This window comes from Barbus barbus, assembly GCF_936440315.1.
Source record: "Barbus barbus genome assembly, chromosome: 24".
NCBI lineage: Eukaryota > Metazoa > Chordata > Actinopteri > Cypriniformes > Cyprinidae > Barbus > Barbus barbus.
The window spans coordinates 3,919,815-3,944,851 of record NC_136752.1 but is presented as its reverse complement, the minus strand read 5'-3'; the positions used below and the strand labels follow the sequence as shown (position 1 = coordinate 3,944,851).

Below are 25,037 nucleotides of genomic sequence, written 5' to 3'. Positions count from 1 at the left end.
TTTTCTAGTAAAAATATATACAAATTCTTGAAATCAGAATGCATTTACTTGACAAGTAAAATTACTTAAGATATTGTCCTGTTTTCTGAAAAAAAAACTCCAAATTTTCTTAGTTTTTGCTTAAAACAAGCAAAAATATCTACCAATGGGGTAAGAAAAATTAACTTAATTCAAGGCTAAATAATAGATATTTTTGCTTGTTTTAATACCTTAATACAATATTTGTGACCTGTGCTGGCAAAATGAGTAGTAATGCGCACAGGCAAATTTTGAGCTACGGGCAAAATAAGCGAAAAATATTTGGTCGAATTTGAGATTTTCACAAAAATGAGTTAATTAAGCCCTCGTCTAGCGATCCCAGTGCTCCAAATAATAATTAAACATCTAAAAGTATCTTTATTTGTATGTTTTCTGAGAAGAGTACCGTTTCTCCGCTCGCTTCTCGTGCTGCCTCTCATGCATAAAGACGGTGCGCTATCCTGATACACATATCTAAATATATTTAAGCATTCACACAAACATAATCTGTTATATCTTAAGTGAGTGTTCAGGGAAAAACATAGGATGTGTAACATTATATTAGATCCGTGCATTACACTATGTCTTAATATAGGCCATGTTAATCAAACAATAAAAGAGTGAATCACTCGCTGCTTGATTGAACTGCTTTTGTAGTTTTAATAATTCATTTTTAATGAACACACTTAAGGGATTTTTACATTTTACTATTTGTTTTTCTTACTTGACTGCTTATGTTTGGATGTAAAATGAAAAAAGTAGGTAATACACTTGTTTCTTTATTTTTTTACAACAACAAACATAAAATAAAAAATAGCTAAATTGTGATTATTAATCTAGTAATGTTATTAAGAAAAGAAGTGGGGGAAAAGATGCACCGTTGCAAGGTAAATTTGCTTTGCGACCTTCAGAAAACTTTAAATCAGTTTTTCTCTAAATCGTCTTCAAACGGGTGTAGCTCAGTCATTTTTCATCTGATTCCAAAAATAAAAATAACTCATTTTTGAAAATTTGCTCATTTTTGCCAGCACAGGTCACATTTATACTAGTAAATAAGACTAAAATATATATTTATTTTTTTTTGCAGTGAAGTTAAAAGTCACTGTATGTATGAATTGCATTTTATATGTATTTTTGAATAAATTGTTGGATCTGGACAAAGAAAAACAGCCCAAATTACCAAGCAGAATGCAAAATGGGTACTATAATGGCCAGGTCAGCCAAAAAACTCAGTCAAGTATGGTCTTCAACGCATCTGATTGTGTTTGTCTTGTGTTGGGAATAGGACACTTGTCAGAGAAAGGGAAAATGGAAGGTGGCCAAGCTGAAAATAGGAAGATAGTTCACCTTTTAAGTGCTTTGACACAATCTGTATTGTTAAAAGTGCTTTATAAATAAAGGTGACTTGACTTGATCTTTTAACAAGTCCAGGACTCCAAAGGACAGTGTTAGAGAAGTCCTGATGTCTTGTCATAGAAAGCCTCTGGGAGAGGGCAGCTGAAAAATCGCTCGGTACCAAAAGTTTGAATGGTTGTGAATCCCTGACCATCAAATGTGAATAAAATCATCTCTGGAAAAAGATAATATCCATGTTTTGCAGTCAGGCAGAGCTTTCTCTTCACATGCACTCTCTTCTCTCTCTCTATATTGAAACTGAACTGGGAACGCGCAGCTTTTATAATGTAGGTGCTCAAGGTCAGTGGAGGTCAGGCCTGTAGTATGAATTCAGAAAGCTCTAATCCTCCGTTTCTTTTACAGAGTCTGCACATTCAACAGGAGGAGGTTTGATTTTTATTTGACCCTTTTAGGTTTCAAAGCAACAAATTATTTTCTTCTTACAAAAATGTTACTAGACTATTGAGAAGCGTTCTGAAACAATCCGTTACGCTGCTTTTAACACATGTTTGCAGAGCAGCCTGACTAATGAAATGTTTATTTGTTTTCAAACCTCACAAGTTTGAAGTACAAATTCATTTCCTTAAAAACTGCACCAAATGAACCCAAGGTCTTCTCATTACCGCTCTCCAACATTCAGAGTCATCTATACAGAGAGTCAGAGGTTCTTTTATTATTTTACCCATCTCATTTCAAAGCTCTCGGCAAATAAAGAGGGCATGGTGAGAGGGAAAAACACTCACAGATAAAGAGCGAGAGAGAGAGAGAGAGCTGTGTGGGAGGAGAGTGGAGATGTTTCCTGGCAGGGAAGTAACCCCGCTAATAACCTCAGCCGCTCGCTGACACATCTGCTGTAGAAAGGCCAGGACTCTACGATGCTTCGATTACACACTGACCATCGGCTTTCAGGAAATATAGATTTCAAATTTTTATGTGCACAGTCCCAGTGGACATTCAGCTCACAGGACTCGTTATTATCATCATTTACATTTTTATAATAGCATAAATAATATTTTGTTTTTCATTTTTAGTTTCTGTGCTTGAAATGCTTTTGTAAGCCGCCTTATGAATCCATCTTTACCCCCAAGAGTCAGCACTCCATGCATGCGTTCTGTCTGCTCTATTTTTAATTTTTGCTTTACGTATACATGCGTCACATGAACATCTTTCCCACCGCATCATGTCCTGACGTTTTCCTATCTTGAGTTTAAAAAATGGCCTGTCATGTTAAAAATAGTTCAAGTTTTGTTGCGCAGGGCATCGATGCCAGATTTACACACCAATGGTCCAATCAGAAGAGTGTGGGGGCGGGACACTCAAGTGCAACTGTGCATTCACCTCAGGGTTCAGATACTGCACTTTTGGTGTGTTCAGAGCAGAAACTGAATTTTAAGTCCCAGCCTCCTTTTCAAAAGGTATTTCAATGCTTAATAACATGAACGTACGGATGTAGATCTCAATGCATAACACATCATTACCAAAGCAGAGCCTTCCTGGTGCAGAATCCACCACTGCACACGTGAACTCTTTCCTTCATAATGTAAGAGCATGATGGAAAGCACACAGAATGTGTTTTTGCATTCCAGTGCATTGATTTTTAATTGTTTTTCTATTTAAACAGGTGGAGAACAGACACCTTGTGCATCTGAGACACATCTTTCCTTTCCGCTGTGCTGTGTCTCATGTATTAAATGCAAGAATGAGTTCTGCATGATTGGTTTCTTAATGTACTAAATGTACTTATTGGTACTAATGTACAAAAAAAGTTAATAAAATGGAGAACAATAAGATTTCTGCATAACCTATACGTCCGCGGCCCTTGTCAATGTCAGGGTTCTGTCGTGTCTGTCATGTGTTCCCGCCTCATGTTTCCTTATTTGGTTTGTTTCCTGTCCTTGTTTCATGTGATTATTAGTTAATTCTGTTCAGGTGTGTTTGTCTCATTAGCGCGTGTATTTAAGTTCCTGCTTGTTGAGTTTCGTGTTGTCTGGTCTACTCGTTACTCCGCGGTGTTGGATGTCTGTGTCTTGCCCTGCCTTGATGTCTCCAGTAAAGGACTATTATTTGAGTTCACATCCTCGTCTGCGTGTTCCTGTGTCCTCCCTCGTGTGTGCACCGTGACAGACCGACAGCTTATCAGAATTCTCTTTTTTCTCTCCTCCCCATTACACAGCTGCTGTTGCAACCATTTAAATAGTGCAGTTTTGTTTTTAATTGCAAAGTGGTTATATTTCTTTTTGTTTCTTTGGTTAATTTTGAAATATGTTTAGAACATTTTGTTTGTTAAATTCACATTTTTTAAAGTAATGACCAAGCGACCAGCGGTAGACAGTGAGTTGATCATAGCCTATTTTTGAACAATTTAGCCTTCGCAAATCATCATCACCACTTGCCTAAAATAAAATGTATAGATATAAAACACTTCAAGCATATCACTGTCACTTTAAATGTTTAACCACATAAATGTGCTCTGTTAGTCTTTTGTGCAGAGAGTGGAAGCTAAAGGCGCCAGCGTGATATATATATATAAACAACTTAATATATGCCATCATTTTTGCTCATAAACGTGGTAATACATCATTCAATTTTAATTATTTGTGTGCACTCACAATATCAACAAGACATTGTGCTATTGTAAAATAAAGAATACAAACAGGATTTTCTGTCGTCTTGAACAGGAGCGCTTCACAAAAATGAACCGAAACTCAGCAAATACTTGCCTAAGATTAAAATCAAAAACTCTTTCATTATATAATCCATAAAGATACACTTCTCTCTAAATTCAATGAGGAGATGGTAAGTCAGGATCATCAACTTCATCTTTGTGACTAACTCAGAAAACACTAGTTTATTAATAAGTAATTCAAATATCTCCTTACTATTTCTTGACGACACATTCATGGTAATTACTTTTGTTGGGGCTTTGCGGCAAGCTTTAGCCTATTTCATGCATTTTAATGTGGATCACCTCCTGCTGCTGGTGCTGGCGGGACAATAAACGCTGTGCGAGCCAGTCTTGACAGATCGTGGTAGCACCAGCGTGGCAATTTTTTTATCCTCACCATAATTGATCGATGCCTCAAATATAAAAATAAGGAGAAGCCTAAAAACCGGCCCGAGGCCTGGCCCGCGTCTGCGCTATGACGCAAAAATTGTCCCGAAGCCTGGCCGTAAGTTGGGGCCCGTTAGGTTCGGGCTAAAATGCAGGGCTCTATCAAAATTCATCCTGTAAAACTATTTTGACAATGCATTACAATGGAAATAAATCCTTTTAGAAGCTCCTATTTCATAATCAAGCTTTTTCTAATCTTGACAAAACACATCTTCGGAAAGGTTTCTCAAAGAGTCTCAAGGTTTCATAATTGGTGAATATTGTGATAGTAATGTATACATTTGTGACAGGAAAATCTTTTAAAAGTTTGGGTGTCACCATTTTTTGGTATATTTGTGATATTAGCCTTAAACGTGAAACATAACTTCGATATATTACTTTGATTTTATAGCAAATTTAGAGTCCAAAATATTTTTTAATATATATTTTTATATAAATATTTTTTCTAGCACAGTACATTTTACTTACTATACATTTTTAACACTTAATACAGAATAATCTGTGGATTGCCTTCTTTAAAAAGAGAGCAACTTTAAGTCTGTATTTCAAAGTATCCATGAATTACAACCATTTATGTTTGGCTAGTGCATTTTCATGTCTATGTTTAAAAAAGGGGGCAACAGTTAAGAGCTTATGGTATTTACTACTTTATTTTCAGTGTAATGCTGCTTAATGGGTAACACTTTAGAATAGGGAACACTTTTTCACTATTAACTACAACTTGTCACTCAAACTCCTAATTTGCTGCTTATTAATAGTTAGTAAGGTAGTTGTAAAGTTTAGGAATTGGGTAGAAGGTCCTGTAGAGCAAGGCATTAATATGTGCTTAATTACTACTAATAAATGGCTAATATTCTATTAATATGCATTCTAATTAACAATTAGTTAAGAGACCCTAAAATAAAGTGTTACCAAAACTTGTATTTGCCGTTTCATGCTCCTATTTAAACCTTTTCTTTATAAATACTAAACTTAAAGTTTACACAATAGACACATTTCTATAAATAAGCTTCAAAAAAGTTGGTCTGTCAATGGCACTTAGATTTTGTACAAAATAAAGCTTACTTGCATCATGTGAGAAAAAGCTTATCGTACTTATATTTTCTTTTTCTGTGGCTCGCTGTGTTGTTGTTGTTTTGGAAGTGAATAGTGTTCATGACAAGGGAGGTGTGAGAAATTGGAAACGGCTGTCATGAAAATGTATTCGGGTTGACGGAAATTGATTTTTTTCTAAAATGGGTTTTCTAAAACATTCTGCAAATTGTTCTGCTGTTTGTTGCGGTTTTCGTTCCTGGAGTCTCATGTCTTAATAATATCGCAATTATGGACAAATGGTGATGACAAGCCTGGTTCCTAAAACATGTCGTGAGACCGTGGTGTTCAGCTCCGTTCCACTGCACGCCGTCTAGCTGCTTAGCAGGAACACATCTTGTGTGTACCTTCCCCAAGGCAGAAGATTATACACAAGGATGATCCAATACCAAACACAAATAAGCACTAGAATATATGGGTGAACCTCATGAAACATGTCCCAGTCATATTAAAAAAAGGAATAATATTTTGCACTACAACAATTAAGCAAATTTCTTCCCCATTTCTTTTTTTTTACTGTAATGCATCCAGACGGCTTTGGTTTTTAAAATGATTGATGATAATTCTGATTATCACAAAATCACAGCATAAAATGAAAAGCAGTAAAATAAAATAAATCATTGCTATATATAACGGCACACAAACACTTCCCCGTTTGAATTGAGGCATTTATACAGGGATCTGTCGTGCCACATCAAAGAGCGTCAAATTGTTTGAATTTTCGGAAAAAAATAACTGACATAATTTGGAAGATGAGATTTTGTTTCTTATCAAAAGTAACGACACAATGAAGTTCTGTGACTAAAACAATGCTGTGTTTGTTTGGTACACATGCATACCAAACCTGAACTGTTAAAACCCCTAATAATAAAGGAATAAGTTAAGGGGGGGGGGAAGTGCTTCAATGTCAAGAAAATGCAACAAAAAAAAAAATCTTGCATAAAATACGAATTTGGGGTGAAAAATGACCTGGACATGTTCTTAACAAGATTTACACACATGCAAACAAAAAAACAATTGCTTTATACATGGAAGTCCTTGCAGAAGGGTCAGCACTCTCCCTCTGGACCGCCTGCATTTAAAAGATAAGCCCGGCTCATTTGAGGACAGTAAAATCTTGAGTCTGGACAGAGTGGACAGATGGGTTGAGAGAGGCGTAAATGAGGAACGCTAGAGAACTCACACTTTATGCTTCGCTACGTTTCTTCTGAGAGAAATGTCAAGCCGCACATAATCAAAGCCACCAGTCTGTTCAGGAACGGGGCTCGCGAATCACATTTTGGTGCGTATTATGTTCCGAAAAGTAGCGACTCGAAAAGTTGCTAATGCTGCAACCACTTGCGTGTGACTCAGAGCTGAATGTTTCATAATCGCTCACACATCAGCGCATGCATAGAGATAAAGACTGACACACAGGAGAAATCCTCCTGGATGTCTCTGTCTCCGTGTGAGTTGTGGGAAGTTTGTTCGGATGTGAAGTGAATGCAGTTGCCATGGCGACGATGACTTACCCCTCCCCGCCGACTTTGGTGATCTTGAGTCTGAAATCGACCGAGTTGTGGCTGGGCGGCTTCCACTTCAGAATGTCATCACATCTGCCCGGTTTATATTTCTACAGGGACACCAAAAACACAGAGACAAATCACTTTATGACAAAGCAAACAATGCAGGAGAAAAACAATACTCCTATTTTAGCTATAAAAAAGTGAAGGCTACATATTATCAACAGTAATGCATCACCAATTTGCAGGGTGCCCTGAAAACAACAAGACCCAAAAGAGTGACTTCATGCGTCAGCATTTAAACTCTCTTTATTCCCAAACCTACTAAGTTGCCTATGTACTGTCTCAACCCTATAAACCTACTGGATCATCCTTTACCTGATCAAAATCCTGTTGCACACTATCTACTACATGCCTTCTGTCATCCCATTGATAGTTTTACTTTAAAGATGCTTTTTTAGAAAATAAATGGCCTTTTAGTGTAATTGTAATAAATGACACCCTGCAGTATTTTTCTCTCTTTCTTCCCCTTTCTTTTTATAGAAACCTGAGAGATTTCTGTCCCTCTACTCCTCGAGTACATATGAGACAACACAAGGGTTGGTAACTGATGACAGAATTGCCATTTTTGGCTGAACTATCCCTTTATGATGCAGTCTATGTATGCAGCTCTCTAGGTTTTGGAACAGAGCCATAGAATTGTTGATGGAAATAGTTATGTTATGGTGAGCAATGTAGTCCTGTCTTCAGTATTTCCCATGGTCACTGTTCCACTACAATATTTTCTGTACATCTTTCTAGATTTCAGTCATTTGATGTAAACCTGGTGGGCTACCACAAGTGTGCAGTGGTTTAGACCAATCAGTAAACATGTGTCTGTGATGTAAATGAGATGTAAAGCAGTTAAAGTATGGAGCTCTGATCACAGTAAAGAAGCAGTTCTGTCATGAGCACGTCTTGTTATCTGTCTACTGTGCACGAAACTTACAAGAAATAGTCCGTGTAAACACTATATGCTGTCTTTCAGCGTAACTACATATAATATAATTGGCTCAAAATGTAGAATATATGAGAATAATTTTATAATCAAACTATATAGAAATTCATTGTGCTTTTCTTTTAAGAAAGGGGCCAAATAATAATTAGACAAATGTCTTTATATTGTGTCAGCTCAACAAATGAACATTGCCAACAGCATAGCATGACTCTTATGAGCCACTACTTTCAATGAACTGCTCAAAATGACTTTATTATTGTATGTTTGAATCAGACGACTATTTAACAGACCCCGCAGCAAAAAACTGAATTCTGTGCCGTTATTAGCTACATACTATACATTTAAAGCACTATATATTCCATTGTCTTACTCTACAAGCTGTTTTGTGAAATAACTGTCCTTCACTACTCAATAATCCCTGTCACTTCTGTCATTATAAACCTCTTTGAGGATACATTTGTTACAGTTGTTATTAAAATTAGATAAATAGCTCTTCCATCCAGACCGGTCATCAGGATGTGTTGGCTTTAATCCAACTTCCAGCACTCATTCACATTAACGGCTACATTTACATTTAAATTACAGTCATTCATTCATTTAGCAGACACTTCTATCCAAAGTTACTTACAAGTGAGGGAGGTTTGTTCAACTCATCTAAGAATACTTAAAAATAACAACAACAATAATACATTTTGTGTGACCTAAATGATTTAATTTGGCTGGTGTGAACATTCAGAAAATGAGGGAATACAAAATAAAAGAAAATAAAGAAAAGAAAAACAAGTTCGATAAAAAGAGATAAAACAAAACAAAGGAAAATTGTCCTGCACAACACTAATATGTGGCATGTGACTATGAGAACATTCATTATACATTCATGTCAACATTCTGGATGTGATGAATCAAATCTGGAGAAACCAAAGTGTGGGAAGACTAAAATGAGGCAAAGTAACAGATGCGTTGCCAGGAAACAGGATTTGAGCCGGCAGGAACGTTACATGGTGGGAGGTTATACCTCTAAAAGGCTCACTGTAAGTTTGGGGATGAAAGTACGGTTGTTACGGGTCAGAGTATCCAAACAAGCCTCTCACTTACCACCGTATTGGTCTCTGCAATAATCAAAGCTGTTTACCAGCGGCAACACTAATGATGAGGAGAGGTGCCTAGTAACTATAAGAGCATCATCTCAGGAGAACCAGTAACTTCTCACAATAACAGTAACATGCGGATATTACATTTCTAAACGGCCTGAAAACAACTTCATTCTGATACTGAAAGCTGAATTGTTGATACAAAATTCAAGACATCATAATATATAATATAGTATGTTTTCAAATGAAAATTTGCTGAAGGCACTTTATAATATATGTCTTAAATTTTGAACTTTTCACCCTCAGGCCATCCAAGATATAGATGATTATCATATCATGTATCATTTCATCACTTGTTCACCAACGGATCCTCTGCAGTGAATGGGTGCCGTCAGAATGAGAGATCAAACAGCTGATAAAAACATCACAATAATCCACAAGTGATCCCTATGACTCTAGTCCATCAATTAATGTCTAATAAAGAGAAAAGTTGCATGTTTGTAATAAACTAAAGTGACTTCAAACCATTGCTTCCAGTTAAAAAGTCCATAATCCATAATAATGCTTGCTCCAGTGAAAATTATTGTGATGTTTTTATCAGCTGCTTGGACTCTCATTCTGATGGCACCCATTCACTGCAGAGGATCCATTGGTGAGCAAGAGATCTTGAATGGCCTGAGGGTGAATACATTTTCAGCAGAGTTTCATTTTTGGGTGAATTATTCCTAAGAGTAAGTGAAGTTTTATTCTGCTGCATAATGTACCTTAAAGGGGTCATTGGATGCCCATTTTGCACAAGTTGATATGGTTTTTTAGGGTCTTAATTAAAAGTCTGTAACATACTCTGGTTAAAATTTCTCAATGGTAGTGTAAAAACACCTTTTTAAACCTGTCAAAATCAGCTCTGTTTTTAGCAAGCCATTATAGTCCTTGTCCCTTTAAATGCTAATGAGCTCTGCTGACCCCGCCCCTCTCTTCCGTGGAGTGACGAGCAGTACTGTTTACTTTAGCCGCGAAACTGGCTAACTAGTACATTATTAGGAAAGGCAATTTGCAAAGATTCATAAAAACCCCTCATACTCACTTCTTCTGTAGATAAAGCTGGATCACGAATGATTCGCGTGAACATAGACGCATTTAGGTAGATCGGGGATCGGCGCGTTCACTTCAAAGCGAAAGTAACGTTAATCCTCTGCATCTTCAGCGGCTCAGATGTCGGGAGTAAATGTTGACGGCTATATTCATTATTACATCCAACAATAAAACACCTCAATCGCTTAATCTGAAACATCTAGTCTTCCCCTCACCAGAGTCGACACAATGGCGGTCGGACTGTTTACAGCTCACTCAGGGCGGGTCTAAGGTAAGATGGCCTTGTCAATCAACTATTCTGGGAGGGGTCTTTACAGAATTATGTCATTCTGACAGGAGTCTCAGAACAGCCTGATTTTTATCATTATTGGATAGATGTGTACACACTCTTCCAACACACATTTATGTTCAAACAACTTGAAAAGTGAATTTTGCATCCGATGACCCCTTTAATATCCCCTTTAACAGTGACTATATTCACAAAAAAAGAATGGCCTCTTTCACTTTATTTCTTCAAATACAACAGTGCCAGCAAAACCACATGCAGGTCTGGAATAAACACTGCAAAGCATCTTTTATTTGCCGCTGTTCACTTCCAGTAATTTCATTAAAAACATCAAAACCTTATCACAGTTCAATGAAAAAGCTTCATTTGGCAGCGATTACAATGATAACGCAGGTTATGCACATAACTGTGATTCTGTGACTGGTGAAGGACCGCCAGAAGGCACAGCTGATCAAAAATGCCTCGGTAGCTTTATTCCTGCTGACAACCTATCAAATTTGTCACCTTGTGACATGCTGACGTATCACGCATATATACTCTGTATGCACATCATGATTTCTTCCGAAGTATTTTCATGGACCATTAGTTCTGAAGCCTCCTGTTTATACACGGGCTAATTTTTGGAGCATTTAAAAGCAGAAATGTGAAGCGTATAAGATATATTGTCATTTTATAAGCGCCGTTACATCATTTTTTTTGTTAAAAGTTATGTTTTGAGCTACTGAATTGTTTTTTTAATTTTACAGATTTTTTTAAGTTTATTGTTTTGTGTTGTATACTGACTTTGGAATATTCTTTTAACCAGCATTCTATTTCTTTGGCTCCAAACCACCAGAGGGCATTACTGACTACATTATAGCCTTGATATTGTTTAATTGCTGTCAATTACAGTCAATGGCTGCATCCGAAAACCTAGGCAGCTGACTTATTGCCTCGCTGCCTTATCTAGCAATGACTTTGCAGGCAGCTTTTGCGAACGAAGGCACCTCACGAAATTGATTTCAGACATGCTTCCGAGGCAGCATAACGGTTTTATGCTCTACAACAAAACAGAGAGAGAGCTTTGGTGATAACTAAGTGAATATTTAATTACTATAACACTGATTTCTCGCTAGAAATAATATCAAAAGCGCAAAAAGTTGGTCAGAAACACATTTACACACAAACTGACCACCAAACGCAACTTTTAGATGCCATCTTTATTTTTTAGCTCAATCATCACAGAATGGAACGCATAAGATTGCGGGATATTAAAAGGCAGCGAAGGATACCTCTATGCTGCCTTCAAAAATCTCAGGATGTGAAGCTAACATTGGATTCGAATGTGCCTTGATGCCTTCCTATCTTGAAATGTGTCCTCTGAAGGCAGCATTTTACAGTTTTTGGATGCAGCCCATGTTTGTGGACACCATATCAATTATCGAGAAATGCCATAAACTGAATTATACCTGTCGCAAAATTGCCTGTGTCTTCTCTTATAAAAAACTCCAAAGAAAGATCAATCGAGCTCAAATGGAGAAACAAAGTGTTAAGGACCAGCTGAAGCTGCATTATGCGAATGGGGTTTAATCAACATAGACTTCCAACCCGTCACTCTTACTAATGGTCTTGACTGACAGGCCTCTACCAGTCAGGCAGAGATGAAATGTACCATTGTACCATGCCCAGTCTGACCACAGATGTTGCTGTGGCTAAAACGCCTCCAAGACTTAACAGTGTGATATATTGGACAAGTTTGACTGGCAGCACCTGAGCTATTGTGTGTCAAATACATTGTGCTGCGACAGTGGAGAGAGAAGCTTAGTCTAACTGAAAGAGATATACTGGATAGTCTGCAAAAGAATGACACTTGTCACGATTGAGCATAAAACCCAGCTTTGTGACATGAGTTACGGAGGCGTCACACATTGTCAGTCAACGGCTGAGAACGGAAGCATGGGATTCACCTTCATGCTGCAGGGAAGCGAGAGCTGACAGCACGCACCTTGTAAACAGCCCTGAAGCCAAAGGTAATCCAAATGGGAAACTGTTTGAAATGAGAGTAAAGGGAAACTGGAAATGAAGCTGAATGGGGCGATGCAAATAGGGGTCTTTAACTGAGAGATTGTGGATTATGCCATGGCAGACCAGAGCTGCACAATTAATTGAAATCAAAATGAAATTGCAATTAAATCGTTCTGTTTAGTGCGATTATGAAATCGCGAAACCTGTTATGCGCAGCTTGTCGGTGAGGTACGGCTCTGTGATCAGTAGTAAATACTTAGTAGTAAATGACCAACATGCGTCAAACATCTTTCCAAACATGAGAAGCATTTATGAACCTCTTGTCCAAAAAGACAACATTTAATAACTTGTAATAACGTCAGCGTTTGAAATAAAATCCTTCTGTGAGGCGGTTTCTTACACAAAATGAGGAACATAACATATTATCTCATGGTATTTTACGCAGTGATAAAGGCTATGTCGATTAGCATTGCATTATAATGGTGGTGGTGATGGCGCATGGGATAAGACACATGCCTTTGGTGTGAGAGACCCGGGTTCGAATCCACTGTGAGACACCAATGTGTCCCTGAGCAAGACACTTAACCCCTAGTTGCTCCAGAGGCGTGCGACCTCTGACATATATAGCAATTGTAAGTCGCTTTGGATAAAAGCGTCAGCTAAATGAATAAATGTAAATGTATAATTGTACTTTATTATAAAGAAAATACATGAGAAGGCTTGAAGAACTCAGATAAACCATATATTGTCGTAGTCGTTGAATCAATGTTTGTTTGTTTTTTGTTTATTCAGCTACCGCTATATGGGATTTCCTGGAACGACGCGCATTACCGTATAATGCCTATTTGGAGTTTCAACGCAAGAGCGCCCTCTGGCCTTCGGATGGAGATTTACTACTGATCACAGACCTGTGCTTCACTGAAACGCAATTCCAGTTTGATTCTGATTAATTGCGCAGCTCTAGTTTCAGTTCCACTTCCAGAGTACATTTGAGATTCAGAGTACGAGTAACAGAAAGGTATTTTAACACAAGTCTAAAATGGGACGTGATGAAATGAAAGTGCTGTTGTTTCACCAGCTGGAAATACACCTTCTAATGCAGTGGTTTCCAACCACTTTCTTGGAGCCATCCCAACAATGCATATTTTGCATGTCTTCTCTGTCTGACAGACCCATTTCAGCTCTTGGAATCAGGTGTGTTTGATTAGGAACCACAGCTCTAATACAGGGGTAGCCAACGCTGCTCCTGGAGAGCTCCTCTCCTGCATATTTCAGTTCGAAACAGCAGACCTGCATGTCGTTTTCAAGTAATCCTGAACACTTTGATTGGCTCAGATGTGTTGGAGCAGGGTTGGGGCTGAACTCTGTAGGATGGTAGTCTCCAGGATGTCTTATAATGACTCCTGAACTGCTGATCCCAACACCTGACCAGGAGGAGCTGGCACAGCCTAGTCCTGCCTGATACAGATAAGAGGACTGGACTCTCCAAACCCACGGCTTTGCCTGACATCAAACCCAAAGGCCACAGAACTGGAACCAATTGATCTGCATTAGCTGTGTTTTGGGGAGTGAGGCATTAATCGCAAACAGAAGATGTGGAAGGGGGTTAACGCTTTCGGCCCAAGGATGTCAGAATGTTTTACAATTTAACCCATCGGTGTGCTTGCATTCCACGTTCAAACACCTCAGATCTTGATACAGAATGGAGAAGGTGACTATTTTGCCTGACAGCAGCTGTTAGATTTTTGGTTCTAAGCCTAGCCTTGTCTTGCTAAGGCAGCTTTTCTTGTACTCTAGAAAAAAATAAAGGAATCCTATTTTAGTTAGTGCTTAATGTTATTGTTTGAGCATAAAAAAAAAAGATCTGCAAAGTGCACTCCAAAGGAAAATATTCTCAAAAAAAAAACACCTTTTCAAGAACTACAAACACGGCTCGTTTGGACTACAGTGCCTTTTCTTCTGGATATTGTGAAGTCACAGTGTCTCTCATTTACATAATCCCTGCCCATGAGCCAGGACAGGTGGAGCTGTGCTAGAGAAGATGACAAAGAGCAGCTGCTTTAGTAGCGTGCTGGCGCCTTGCTGAAGCGACACGGTTTCTTACACCCTAGTTCCAAAACACCTTTATATGTGTTTAAAAAGAATCTGCACGATCCTTTTGTTCGTTATAATAATAATAATAATAATTTGTTACATTTATACAGCACTTTTCTAGACACTCAAAGCACTTTACATTGTAGATCTACATTCGTAGATATTTTCAGGGTCTGAATTGGGCTCAAATGGCAAAAATGATGCGGTTATGTTATGTTAAACTTGCGGTTATGTTAAGGGATGTGAAATTTCTGTAACGCTCTAAGTGGTTCACCAATAACAACACTCTGGGCCAGCTAACCAATCGGAGCATATTTTGTATTTCAGAGGGAGAGGTTTAATTAAAACAGGAATTAAACAGAGCATTTGAGACAGACTGAGAAAAGATGGTGCAATAATATAAAATACGTAAAAAAAAGATGCAAAAAGATACATGAAAACCTATACCCAAAACCTATACACCCCCAAAAAAAAGACTTAATAGGGATAATAAGGTATAACAGGACAGCTACTGTTATTTTTTCTCATCTACAGCTGTTTTGCATCTACAGGTAAGTGCGCACAATCGACAGCGCTCTGTAGAAGCTTTAATATCAGAACGTGGCATTAGAATGGGCTGTGAGACAGGCAATGCATCCATCTCCTTATTGTCTAAGTTAGCATCCTCATCAAACCTCCTGCATTTATAAACATTGTTTCTTTTCAATTTTTGGAAGAGAGTTAGACAACGATGATCTTTTGGTGGCACTGTCAATGGTAAGCAGACTGTCAAGATTGACATCTAATCCCATGAGTATGTCATCTTCCAGCGGAGTCGGGAACCGGGTTGGAAATGCAGGTACACCACAGCAGTTTTATAACTGTTTATATGCATATATATTCCGGTCTGCACTGGGTGCTTTGAAAAAACCTCCCTCACCCTGAACAGAGCAGTATTGCTGTCAATAGCTCGAAGCATAGAGCCCAGACAGTAAAGTCACTATCTAACAAGTTGCAGGAATACAGAAATGCTGTCAGAAATAAAAATCCTAATAGCTGCACCCACCCCACTGCAGATACTCAGCACGAGGGAGAAGATGAAAGAGGAAGTGATGACGTGCTTACAGAGTCTACATGCGAGTCACATCATCAACACGCCAAAGGTAGCAACTTTGATATAGGGTTCTCGGCAAGAAGAGCACGAAGTCATTTCCACGGCAGAATACTGCTATTATCAATTATTCACAGTTGCTAAAGGAATATTATGACAGTTATTAACAGTAATTTGCAAATGTAATGTCCTTGCTGATGCTAAACATCATTTGGGAATCAGGGCTGACATAATAAACAGCATGTGCTTCTAAAGATCTGAGGGGAAAAAAGCACTTCATGTGTACTCTGTGTATTTATGGGTCACTATTGTAAGTGCCTCCAGCCACGATTTTTAAGTTATATTTTTAGCCATTTTGCCTTTACTTTGAGAAGATGGGATAGAAGAGAGGGGAAAGGGATCAGGAAAAATCCTCTAGCTAGGACAAGGGTCACCCGAAAGGGGAACACTGATGGAATGTTGTGCATTACTTAAAATTCCATTTAACACTATTCAAATATATAAGATGTACAGACATGCTTTAGAACAGAGCAAACGCTTGTCTGACAATGCGGGCAGTTGGCAATGGTTTGTGATTGGTGAGACTGGTGAACAAAGGCGGAGCTTAGTGAAGGGTCAAACTGAGGTTATCCTCTAGAAGTTTCAAAAACTTCAACAGTTCAAACAGTCAAGGATGAAGACACACTCAGTGGAAGGTAAATCAAAAGCATTATTTTGAAAGCACCTGAGTTATGCAGAAGATTGCCAGCCTTGAAAATGTAACTCATATTTGCTGAAAGCGAAAGGCGTCTGGAACAATAACGCTTTTATGGGGATTGAGTTACCGCTGCAGCTCAAATGCCTGAATGTTTAGCATTTGAACACCTTATTGTATTAAAGCACGACAGACCAAGGTCAGCCTGTGGCTGCTGCAGATCTTCTGGGTTGTCAAAACATTTTGAAAGTCAGTTAGATTGTGTTCCTTAATCAAATCAAGTCATTGAGTCGCAGTTATGTGGTCTCAAAAGCAGAGCATCTTGAGTCCTTGATGGAGTCATACACAATGAACGCAGGGGTGAAAATCAATCAAGAGCGCAACACAAACCCAAAGCATCACCATGGAAACAAGTGCATCCGCACGCTTTCATCCACAGTAAACTCTTACGTCTCATTTATACAAAAGCTCTTCTGCTTCATTTGCATTTGATAATTAGAAGATGGACATGGAGAAATGTGAAGGAGTGTGGGAGACTGTCTAGATTAATCCCACCATCTGTCTCGGAGATGAACATTTCTGAAATCGTGCCCTTTCTTCGTTTTCAGCATCAAGTAATTTGCTTGTCTTTATAAAAACGGAACTCAATCACAGCCAATAAGAGCACAGCTGATGTGTAAATTACAGTTATGCAGAGTCAGATTTTGGATGAATGAGATTTCCTGGCAGGCCACAGGAGTACAAGCCAAGTGCCTCCACAAAATGTCCTGTCGCTCATCACAGCTGGTTAGGACAGAAACTCTGATTTAACATGAAAGAGCTTTTATCAGTTGTTGCCTTATTGCATTGCACCTGGTTAGGACACAGTTTAACGGTGCCTCCTTCTGGTCCTAAAAGCCATGGCAATCACCACAGAGTCAGGTGCAAGTCGACATGACAGAATGATCCTCCCAAAACACAACAACTGATCGCAGTCATGAAAGATATTCAGAGCTATAATAAGGGAACAGGACTGGGCAGTTTCTCTCAAAATGATTGGTGCCAGTGTTTTCTACAATTTACTTACGATGCTTTCAGAAAACACAGTCCAGGACAGTTTAGCGTTTAGTTTTTTGGCCCTTTTTATTAGAAGGTATAGGCACCTCTGATCTAGATACTACAGTGGCAACACAATTAGCAGTGAAATGCGACACTTCAGCTATTAAGATGCTAGTAAAATAACCAGGAATTATGTTTAAAATACAATAAGTAAGATAAATATGATAAGTCCCAACTTTTTTAACACTGGGAATCTTCAGAAGGAGCTGCAGAATTTCAAGGAACAACTCAAAATTTGCAAGCTGCGATTGTCCCTTGTGGGATTAATAAAGTACTAAACTAAACTAATCTAAAGTTTGACAGGCTTTACCATATTTAACTCATATGGTATATAATAGCACCTACTCTACTTCTTTATTACATCTGGCAAGTTTATTTATGAAAATGTGGATGGTCTTTTGTTCATGCATTCTGATGTATCTGGCATCAAAGCTTTCGCAGTTTCATTCCAATAAATGCTTTTTTTGAACTGGTGAGGATGTTCTGACTATGTTTTGCACAGTACAATGAACTCTCATTTCCAAAGCTCAAGAAAATTGTGTTCCACATAATATGATGTATTTAAGATGCAGTTTTAGTTGTAATATCATAATAATAGAATAACAGAATTGCCCATAATTTAGGGTTAACATGTTTTGAAAGCACAATGACAAAGCTCAAAGCTGGCTGGCTATTAGCACGCTAAAACAGACTCAGAAGAAAACAAGCACTGCGTGGGAGAACTTCCGCAGAGGGTCTCAATTACAGAGACCCTACATTCATCCCTTCTAAAGTAATGCCACTACAGCCATCAAAGCAGAGCATCTGCCACAAATTCATTACCTTCGAGTACAAATCTTACAATTATTGTTGACTTAAACCTGTTGTTCATCTGTGAGGACTATAACACTTAACCAATGAGACCTTATTGTAAATGTTAGTAAATGCATGAACTGAAATGAACAATTTATTTGTTACATTATTTATTCACCTTTGTTAACATTCGTCAATAAAAATACAATTGTTCATGGTTAGTGAATGTTAGCTCAGGTGCATTAAATAATATTAACAATTGAAATTAACAATTGGTCTTGACAAAACCAGCAGACGGGCTGACTGAAAATGCAAATTCATTTTCTGCCAGTAGGTGGCGTTTATGAATGGCAGAAATATTACCCTGGTAATGCTTCGATACAAAGCTGCACTGTGTTACATTTAAGCTTTTTCATGGCCTCAAATTTGATAAAACTGAATTTAAGAACCCACAATGACCTTGCTACAAGTTTCGTTATTGAACAGATATGCTTAACATCCATATTCGGTCGAATGTCTATACACGTAGGCCTGGCGTCTGGTAGACACGGCCCTAAACTGGCCTCATTTTGCAAGGCTTCCTTAACACCAACTACTCCATTAGTCATTCAGACAACCCGCTGACGAGTAGATCTATGACTGTGCAGTTTTGCATATCCCTATTTTGTAATAACAGAGTAATATCTGTTCATAAAGATTAAGAGATATGCTTGACCAACTCTTCTGACCTCATTATTAATGATACACTTGGAGAACAAGAGCGTGTGAATAAATGACAGGTCACAGGCCAGCACAGAGCCAGCAGAGCCTTTACCTCCATACAGACTGATATCAAATGCCACAGGCAAAAGGTGATATTAAGCACATCTATCTCTGTCACAGATATTCAATTACCACAGGGCAATTTCCTTAAGCACACTGGAGAACTGGCCTGGTTGTCTGATCATGTAATTAAGTTATTTATCTGATATACAGTTTTCATAAAACAAACGATGAGGACATGCTCATGAATTTTCATTATGAAACTAATTTTACAGTATTTTTGCTTTCTTTTTAAAAGCTCAATGTAACCTTGACCCCATGTGAGACGCTGTTTCAACAAAACATCCTGTGACATTGTCCTCTCGATGATTATTAAAGTCAACAAGAGACAGCAGTCGCAAACTATGTTACTTCCCTAATGTGACGAGTAACAGGATATTCAACGATATTCAAGTTCTTGTCTGCAGGGAACTGATGCCTAAATTGTATTTGGCTTTTAGTTGGTGTTGGTCGAAATGGAAAGTGGTTGTGGTTACACCAGATTTCATCCATTCTTCAGCCTCCTAATAAACAAGGTAATGAAAGAATTCAATCCGCTCTGAATAAATGTTTCTTGTGATCTGCGCTCTGTTAGTCTGTACATGTGTGTTTCCTTTTCAGACATCAAAGATATTGTAGCACCTGATGGCTGTTGGATGTGCAGCCACATAAGCATGTGTGTGTAAGAGTAAAGTAACCTGGCACACATCAAAGATAGAAAGATCAAAAATGACTTAGTTTAGCTGGTTTATCAGGGGGTGGAGAGAGAGAGTGTGTGTGTGCATCAGTGCATTTCTACAACCTAAATGTGACTCCTTGGCATTTTCCTGAAAATGTCATTAACAGCAAAAGAGTGTGTGATGGGTTGGTGTGTGGAGGGGTTATTATAAACTCTGTGAACACAGCTGTCATTTTCCTATTGTCTGTGTGTGTGTGTATGTTTAAGAGTAGACCGCTTCATTCATTATAATGGGAGTGATTTAGTTTTGACAATGCAAACATGTCACTTTGCAAGGTGCAAAATAAACGTGTGCTGGCCATGAAACTGAATTTTTTCATTATTTAAAAAAAAACAAACAAAACCTTTTTATCACTTTGACAATGGAATTATTTGGCTTCTTTTTTCCTATATATTCACATGAACAGTGCAGGCAATTATGTCACTCGCCGTATCGTCTATGAGCTAAGCCAGTCTCCTTCAGCAAAACTGTACCTGTCACAAAGACATTAAGATTAACACAACAGAAACTTTTCTTTGTATAAAATGAAGGGACTCGAGGCTTACAAGCGGTCCTGACAAACGATGACACTTTTGTAGTGCAAAACTGAACAGAAAAAAATGACATTCCTCACCAAATAAATGGCTGTGCAGCAGATGCACATAAGAAACTTTTTATAGAACAATATAATAAGTTGTCGGCAAAGAGAGCTGATGAAAGTTACAGAAACTAAAATAAACTTTTTATGAGCAAGGGGATAAAGCAGAAGGATTGTTTGCACCTGGCAAATTAAACTTGCCGTCTTTTTGAGATCTGCAAGAAACAGGGTGTTCCTCCTATCTCTTTGAGAAGCCCTAACATTGCCAAAACCAGAAAAAGTCAACAAAAAAATATAGGAACATTCACTCTGATGGCCTTTTTAAATGTAGATACAAAGGTATAAGTTTTGTTTTGAACCCAAGTGAGCTGCTGGGTTTCCGTACAACTATTTTGATGGACATTTTGAAAGTGTGCATAAAAAAAAATCACGGAAATGGGAATGAACTCTCATAAAAATATTTGGATTATCTAGAGTTTCACATTAGTTGAAATGTGCATTAAAGTTATGCTGCATTAAAGTTTATTCACATTCACAATGACACGTTTTTACCATTTGGCGGCCAATATGCACACCGGTCAATTTAGGTGTGAAAGCGTGCTGTAACTGGATCAAATAAAAGGCTTAAACACAAATATAGTGCTAGTTGGACAAAAACTCTTCAGCACATTTCACCCACAGCTCGCCATTAAAGTGGGTCCTCGCAATCACACCCAGGTAAATGGAGGCTGGTCACGTATGGAAATAGCCATTTGTGCCATCCTTATGTCAGCTACTGCAGCTTTTCTGCAACATCTTCCTCCTGACAGCATTCAATACCAATGTATAATTGCTCAAATACTGCAAATAAAACTCACCCCTCCAAAAAAACAAGCGTTCCTTCAGCTGCTCCATCATGACATGGTGGGCTTCCTCGAGGTAATGCACAAGACATAGAGCAGGACTGTTTCATTAAAGTTCTGGTCCTTCATCATGAGCAGAAAACAGAGTCAACTAAATTTAAAGTTTTAGCTGTCTTTCCTTGCATCTACAAATAACGTTCCTAATTACAATATTATTATAAATTGCTTTTAAAATGCTTACCAATAATTCTAAATGTAGGTGAAAAAACTTGTCACAACCCTGAATTATTTGAACAGTCAAAGTCATATGCTCATTTGCATCCTCGTTTTCTGAAAGTACAGTATCACTCTATTTTGAGGCTCACTGTGGTTGTTTCGGTTTAAAAAATGGCGTCATCCATAGCTCTTGTAGCACTTTGCGTCTTTACCGAGAGAGAAGCAACATGCATGGAGTGCAAAGGGCTTGAATGAAGCCTGTTTGGCTCTTGATAAAAATATTAGAGGATATAGCGCCGGAAGATCATTACCATAAATGGTGCGTACAGCTCTGTAGAGATGGTAAAATTGTACTACCATTGCATTATGTCTCACAGCCTGGTTGGAACCAAGCTGGCATATGGATCCAGACCACAATACACTATTTGAGGACATGGAAATGCTTGATATTTTATCAAGAAAGGCCTATACCAAATGCAAAAGGTCAGCAAGGCCTATACCATATGCAAAACATTTTGGATGGAACTCCTTTACTGTCTCTTGCAGCATAGGCTAATGTGAAATGGACATTTACATTTATGTATTTGTCCAAAGCATCATTTGCACTTAAAGTACACATTTTGCCATTATGTGTGTGATCCCTGGGGGATGGCCTTAATGTTGCTAGTCTGACATGGCTCTGCTATCAGCGGATGCACACAAGGGCTTTAGAAAGGGTTGAATGGGCCTATCTTTTTGAAATGCTGAAGAGATTTGGATTTGGTGGAATGGCTTGTTCTATAAAAATCCTATAGCTGCCAGGCTGATCAACAACATGGTGTCAAAGTCACTTAATATTTCCAGAGGCAGGGCTCCTCTGCCCTCTGTATAATTGCCACCGAACCTTTTGTAGAGCATAAAATAGCCTTTGTGCTATTGATGTCTTACTCTATCTAAACTGCCCTGACACATTTAATCATGCTTTACTAAGTCTTATTGACACATTTAGGAAAGCATTAGGCTGAAAGATTAATAAAGTGCATGATTCTTCATTACTCGCACAGAATTAATATTCTGAAAATGAACCTTGTAATAACACACATGGACAGATGCTGGATTTTAACATCTGTGGCTAGACGTAGTAAGAATGTTGTAAAATCAAGATAAAATTTACATCCTTTGGAATCGACACGACTGTGCAAAAGTCTTAGGCAGCTAGTATTTTCACCAAAAAAAAAGGAATTTATTCTATCTTTTGCTGTAGTGTGTCAGTAGGAAATATCAGTTTACATTTCCAAACATTCATTTAGCCATTAATTGTAATAATCCAGTGAGATTTTTGTCTGACAGCAGGCAGTGCTCCACACAGAGATCTGATCTGATCATCATCAGTCTGTCTGGAGTGACATGAAGGAACAGAACAAACTGAGACGGACTGAATCCAGAAGAACTGTGGCAACATCTCAAATCGACACACTACAGCAAAAGATAGAAATAAAACCTTTTTTTTGTTAGCGAAAACACTAGTGGTCTAGGACTATTGCACAGTAGTGTAATTTATGTTATTTTTTTTCTCTGTATCTGTACGTGTCTGTGTCTGCAGATCCGAATACTCTTAATGACCCATTTCACATGTCTGACACGTGTATATTCTGTTTTGTTCTGCTTTGGTTTAGTTTTCTGTTTCTGTCTGCCTGCCTGATTTCCTAGTTTGTCTCCTTGGTTACTCATTATTCTTACTGATTGTCATACCTGTTCCATGTTTCTTTGATTATCATCCCTGTATATAAGCCCTCAGTTTCCTCATTTCTATGATGTATGTATTCCTTGTCTCCTGTGTACCTCAAGTGATTTAAGTTTTACAATTTATTATTACAAGTTGTTTGAACAGCATTACTTCTACATATGTATTACTTGCCACACAATATGTGACAATGTACTTACAGTCGTGGCCAGAATTGTTGGCACCCTTGGTAAAAATGATCAAAGAAGGCTGTGAAAATGAATCTGCATGGTTAATCCTTTTGATCTTTTATTTAAAAAAGAAATTCACAAAAATCTAACCTTTCATTGGATAATAAGAATTTAAACTGGGGGGAAATATCATTATGAAATAAATGTTTTTCTCTAATACACATTGGACAAAATTATTGGCACCCCTAGAAATTCTTATGAGTAAAATATCTCTGAAGTATATTCCCGTTCATATTCACAATTTTGAGCACTCCAGGGTGATTATGAACATGAAATTATCCAGCCATGGCTTCCTGTTTCACAGAAATATAAATAGGAGGAAAAACAAAGCCCAAATTCCCTTAATCATCCATCACAACGAGAAAAAACAAAGAATATATTTCTGATGTGCAGCAAAAGATAATTGAGCTTCACAAATTAGTGAAGTGGCTTTAAGAAAAGAGCTAGAGCAGTGACAATTCCCATTTCCACCATCAGGGCAATAATTAAGCATTTCCAATCAACAGAAAATGTTACGAAACTGCCTGGAAGAGGATTGTGTGTCTATATCGTCCTAATGCACGGTGAGGAGAGTTTGAGTGGCTAAAGACTCTCCAAGGACCACAGCTGGAGAATTGCAGAAAATAGTTGAGTCTCGGGGTCAGAAAACCTTAAAAAAAAATGTCAAACAGCCCCTACATCACCACATGTTGTTCGGGAGGGTTTCAAGGAAAATTCTCCTAGCTCATTCAAAAACAAACTCCAGCATATTCAGTTATACTTTTTAGCAGCAAACACTCAAGATGGGTTTGGTGAACACAGGGATAAAAAGTACCCCATGTGTACAATGAAATATACTGCTGTATTTGTGATGTTGTGGGCCTATATTTCTGCTGGAGGTCCTGGTCATCTTGTTTAGACACATGGCATCATGGATTCTATCAAATACCAACAGATAAAAAATCAATAAGTGACTGACTCTGTTAGAAATCTTATAATGGGCCATGTTTGGATCTTCCAACCGGACAATAATCCAAACACAAACCTCAAAAACAACACAAAAATGGGTCACTGAGCACAAAACCAAGCTTCTATGGCTATTCCAGTCTGACCTGAATCCTACAGAAAATGAGTGAGGTGAACTGAAGAGGAGAAGCACCGTCATGGAGCTGGGAATCTGAAGTGATTCTGGATGAAGGAATGGTCTCTGATCTCTTGTCAGGTGTTCTCTAACCTCATCAGGCATTATACGAGAAAATTTAGAGCTGATAAACTGGCAAATGGAGGATTCAAAAAGTATTGAATAAAAGGGTGCTGTTAATTGTTGCAACGTGTATTAGAGAAAAACATTCATTCATAATGATATTTCCCCCATTTTAAAATCTTATTATATTAAGTAAAATTGTATTTATATAGCACTTTTTAAAGCTTCAATGCACAAAGTGCTTTACACAATATAAAAACACAATCATAAAATAAACATTTATGAAGAGCTATACACAATGTGATACATATATTAAGAGGAAAATAAAAGTTGTCACAAAATGTTATAGGCACATCTACACAAATATG

At 38.0% G+C, this 25,037-nt stretch overlaps 1 protein-coding gene across 4 annotated transcripts in view; it reads right to left on the bottom strand.

The window, feature by feature from the left end:
* The window catches only part of LOC306843376 (mRNA-capping enzyme), a 136,295-nt gene that overhangs the window by 8,990 nt on the left and 102,268 nt on the right, over positions 1 to 25,037 (bottom strand). For all 4 annotated transcript variants that reach the window (XM_079374830.1, XM_079374829.1, XM_079374828.1 and 1 more), the window contains one exon: positions 7,129 to 7,229. In XM_079374830.1, coding sequence (XP_079230956.1) covers positions 7,129 to 7,229 — 101 coding nt within the window. The remainder of the gene's footprint in view (positions 1 to 7,128; positions 7,230 to 25,037) is intronic.